Source organism: Egretta garzetta, unplaced genomic scaffold (genome assembly GCF_000687185.1).
Source record: "Egretta garzetta isolate BGI_Z169 unplaced genomic scaffold, ASM68718v1 scaffold476, whole genome shotgun sequence".
NCBI classification, from domain to species: domain Eukaryota; kingdom Metazoa; phylum Chordata; class Aves; order Pelecaniformes; family Ardeidae; genus Egretta; species Egretta garzetta.
Window position 1 is genome coordinate 111,105 of NW_009259979.1, and position 4,437 is coordinate 115,541.

Consider the following 4,437-nt stretch of genomic DNA (forward strand, 5'->3'; position numbering starts at 1 on the left):
TAAGGAAGAAATTCTTTCCAGTGAGGGTGGTGAAACCCTGGCAGGGGTTGCCCAGAGAGGGGGTGGAGGCCCCATCCCTGGGAACATTCCAGGCCAGGTTGGAGGGGGCTGTGAGCAACCTGATGTGGTTCAAGGTGTCCCTGCTCCTGCAGGGGGGTTGGGCTGGGTGACCTCTGGGGGTCCCTTCCAACCCAAAACATTCTATGAGTCTATGAAAAATACCTGAATGGGGATATTTTGGGGCATTTTCAAAATACATCCTTGATTTCACGTGGCTGAACTCTCACCGTGACTTTGAGCTGCCTTTCTTCTGCAGGGCAATGCCATTAAGACAGCCAAGTACAACATCTTTACCTTCCTGCCGCTGAACCTCTACGAGCAGTTTCACCGCATGGCCAATGTCTACTTTGTCTTTGTCATCCTCTTACAGGTGAGATGGACACGAAGGTAAGAGCAAGCGTGCATGAGACCGTCTAGAAAAGGAGGGCTCCCTGGTGTTCAAAGTGGGGGATTCCAGTCTAAAATGGTACCAAGGATGCTGCTTTTCAGTGGTGTTCATGGTCTCCCATGAACTTGGAGGGGTTTAACCCATGTTAAGTTTGGTTACTTTAAACTGATTGGATTTGGGTGTAAGCTAAGCTCATGTAGACCACGCCTAAGCAGAAATCCTACCCTCCAAATTCAGTGACCCACGTGCATTTCATGCATCCAGTTTAAAAAGAGGTGGAAATTCAATAAAACAGTTCCATGTAGACAAAGATGTTGATCTGATTCGTCTGAGACGGGTTCCTGCCATCCTCAGAGGCGGGGGGGGAGCTGGGCTTACTCGGTCACCTAAAGTGTCCCAAGATGGGATGAAAGTTGTGGTAGTGGTGTAAAATTCTCCTTCTCTAGACCTTCCCTGAGATCTCCACGCTGCCCTGGTACACTCTGCTGTTCCCCCTGAGCTGCCTTCTCACCATCCGGGGGCTACGAGACCTGATCGATGACATTGTGAGTATGGGTCGGAGCGAAAGGCTGTCAGCATGGGGCGTAGGTCCCGTGGGGGCTGGTCAGCAGAAAGAGCCCCTTTTGCTGGGGGATGAGCTGAAAAACTTGGGAGTTGCCATCATTCATCGTTCCTGAGGTACCATCAACTCTACCATGTCCAAAACGCTTTGTATTTTCCCTTGGGAAGGCTGTGGCTGGCTGGTTGCTTTCCTGGGGGTCTAGACCCCCATCTCTGTCACCTTGAATCTCTTAACCTATAGCTACATGCCCAGGTTGGTTCCCAGAAACACCTTGGGGGAATTTTGCCCCCATCAGAATACATCTTCGGATTGCTTCAGAAAGCAGATCTTGCCCCGGGGCGGAGGTGGCAGATTGTGGCACTGAGGGCTGTTTTTGTGGGACAAGGACGGCTGGCATGGCCCATCCCTTTCTTTTGGCCTCTTTTTTTTTTTTTTTTTTTTTTTTCTCCTCTGTGCAGGGCTGTCCTCAAAGTGACAGAAATATCAACAGCAGACCCTGTGAAATCCTGTCTGGGAAGAGGTGAGGGGCTTTGGGAAGCTCTACCCATGTTTTCCAGGCCTGCATGGAGTGATGGACCATCTGAAGTGCTGAGCATCCTTGAGCATAGCAGCTGAGAAGGGGTTTGGTGGGAACATCCCTGACTCTGCACAATCCCATCACCTCCCAAAATCTGCTGCAGTTCCAGCTGTAGGAATTCCCTGTAGGAATGATCGTATCCCAGTCACAGCCAACAGGTCTAAAAAAGCCTGAATTTGCTGTGATACGCTGGGAGGAGGGTTTCCTGGCCACGGGAATTCCTCCAAGTTTTCACATCTAACCCATGGAGTCATATTCCTGCTAAACACTGGTCCAGGGAAGGACCAACATTTCCCACCCTCGGCCAGGGGGCTGAAAGTCCCGGCCACCTGTAGGTACGGGGGATAAGGATGTGACAGATGGGTCCTGTGCCATCCTTGGTGCTCAGCCGTCCTTCGGTCACGCAGATGGTACCATGGTGGAAGAGGAACCTCCAACCTGGAGACCCCACTCATGCAAGAAGTTGGGACAGACACAGGCTGGTCCGGAGGCCAGAAACAGTCGCGGTCCCCATTCCCATAGAATCACAGAATCATAGAATTTTTGGGTTGGAAGGGACCCCTAGAGGTCACCCAGCCCAACCCCCCTGCAGGAGCAGGGACACCTTGAACCACATCAGGTTGCTCACAGCCCCGTCCAACCTGGCCTGGAATGTTCCCAGGGATGGGGCTTCCACCCCCTCTCTGGGCAACCCCTGCCAGGGTTTCACCACCTTCATGGTAAAGAATTTCTTCTTCCATGCTCTGCAAGGATAAAAATTTCCCTCCTAATTCTCCTGCAGCTTCCGCCGGCAGAAGTGGCGCGACATCTGCGTTGGGGACATTGTCCGTCTGCGCAAGGAGAGCTTTGTCCCGGTGAGCAGGGCCCCGGAGCTGGCTACGGGGCAGGGGGAGGGGGGAGTTTCAGTGTGGAGGGGCTCAAGCCCAGCTCTTCTCCCCCTCTTTGCTCTTCCAGGCCGACATGCTCTTGCTGTGCAGCTCGGAGCCCAGCAGCCTGTGCTATGTGGAGACTGCTGACATCGATGGGTGAGGAGAGGGGCAGGGACCACTATTGCCACAGAGGGAGAGGGGCAGAGACATCCCAGCCAACGGCTGACTCCTCCAGTCTTAGGGATGCCCTGGCACTGGGGGGGCAGGCACGCTGGGAGGACTGCAAAGTTCAGCAGAAACCATGGGATGTGGGGGATCCTCCAAAAGCTAAACCGACAGACACCCCAGAAATGGGATCTGAGCCCCAGATTTTGGAAACGGGAAGAAGGCAAAACCACTTTTGAGGCTTCCACAGAGCAGCTGGTGACCTTGGGCATCTCCCAGCTCCTTCCCAGCTGTGCCGGGGACAGCGGCTGCTGGTCCCTCCCGCCTCCGTCTGCAGGGCGCTTTCATGGCAGGGTCTTGGCCGGACCTTCCTCCCTGCGCAAGTGCCTGATGTCTACCATGATAGGTTCCTACCTCGCTTTTCGTTGCCATCACTCATAATCACACGATAATTAATGGCCGTCCCTGTCCCCTGGGTCCAACAGCAGAATTAACAGCTCTGTCACCCCCCAGGGTTGTTTTATTTTTCCCTTCCTGGCTCTTGTTTGCAGGGAAACGAACCTGAAGTTCCGACAAGCCCTTCTGGTCACCCACCAGGAGCTGGTGAGCGAGGAGAGCATGGCCACCTTTGATGGTGAGTCTCCTGGACGGCGAGGATGTGGCTGTCCCACTGGGATGGGATCGCTTCAGCCCCAGGATGTCTGTGTCCCCTCAGGCACCAAGTGCCATCAGCCCAACTGGAGGTGGCAGGGCTGGCAGGTGGCCCATGGTAAAAGACCTTGGATGGAGGCTCTTCCCCAGCAGAGTGGCTCTGTGATGGGTCCATTGGGGTTGTGCACCTTCCCCCTGCCCTGGATCTTGATTTTTCCCACTGGAATCAAGTGCTTGGCTCCCAAACCTGAGCTCAGCCCCTGGATTTTTTCCCCTTTGGTCCTCCGTAGGATCCAGACACCCCTCTCAGAGGCTCTGGGGTTGAAGGTGGTTGCGTTCGTACCTTGTCCAATTTTAGAGCCTGGTGTGATTCCTGGACTGACCACCCTCCCAGCACTGCAGGGTGGCCCTCCAGCTTAATTTGAGCCATCCATATCCCAACTGCACCTGGAGATGCCCTGGCAAAACCTCAATCTCCCCTGAGAAGCCCCCAGCACCCCTTTTTGGAGGGGGCAAGCATGGTGGGGGGGTGGCAGGGAGGAAGGACCTCTCGTTTCCCTCAAAGCCATTACCTGAATCATGGCCTCTGCTCAAGGGAGGGTGACCTGCGAGGAGCCCAACAGCCGCATGCACAGCTTCACCGGCACGCTGGAGTGGAGGGGTGAGACCCACTCGCTGGACAGCGAAAGGATCTTGCTGCGAGGCTGCAAGCTTCGTAACACCGACGTTTGCTATGGCTTGGTTATCTACGCAGGTGGGTGCCCAGGCCCAGGTCGGGAAGGGCAGAAAATACCCAGGTCCTCGGGGTTTTTAAGCAGGTCCCATCCTCAGCTGATCATAGAATCACAGAATCGTTGGGGTTAGAAAAGCCCTTTCAGCTCCCCTAGCCCAACCGTTCCCCTACCCCTGCCATCCCACGCCCAAACCCCGGCCCTCAGCACCGTCTCTGCCCGGCTGTTAAATCCCCCCAGGGCTGGGGACTCGACCCCTTCCCTGGGCAGCCCCTTCCAGCCCCTGACAACCCCAAGGGGAAGGAATTGTTCCCCATGCCCAACCTCACCCTGCCCTGGCACAACTTGAGGCCGGTGCCCCTCGTCCCATCGCCCCTTCCCTGGGAGCAGAGCCCGACCCCCCCAGCTCCCCCCTCCTCTCAGGCAGTTGTAGG

At 55.6% G+C, this 4,437-nt stretch overlaps 1 protein-coding gene across 1 annotated transcript in view; it reads left to right on the forward strand.

Annotated features, from left to right (window-relative positions):
- The window catches only part of ATP8B3 (ATPase phospholipid transporting 8B3), a 21,101-nt gene that overhangs the window by 1,397 nt on the left and 15,267 nt on the right, over nucleotides 1-4,437 (forward strand). The window contains exons 3-9 of the mRNA XM_035895963.1: nucleotides 317-430; nucleotides 895-993; nucleotides 1,469-1,530; nucleotides 2,369-2,441; nucleotides 2,542-2,612; nucleotides 3,173-3,255; nucleotides 3,868-4,026. Coding sequence (XP_035751856.1) covers nucleotides 317-430; nucleotides 895-993; nucleotides 1,469-1,530; nucleotides 2,369-2,441; nucleotides 2,542-2,612; nucleotides 3,173-3,255; nucleotides 3,868-4,026 — 661 coding nt within the window. The remainder of the gene's footprint in view (nucleotides 1-316; nucleotides 431-894; nucleotides 994-1,468; nucleotides 1,531-2,368; nucleotides 2,442-2,541; nucleotides 2,613-3,172; nucleotides 3,256-3,867; nucleotides 4,027-4,437) is intronic.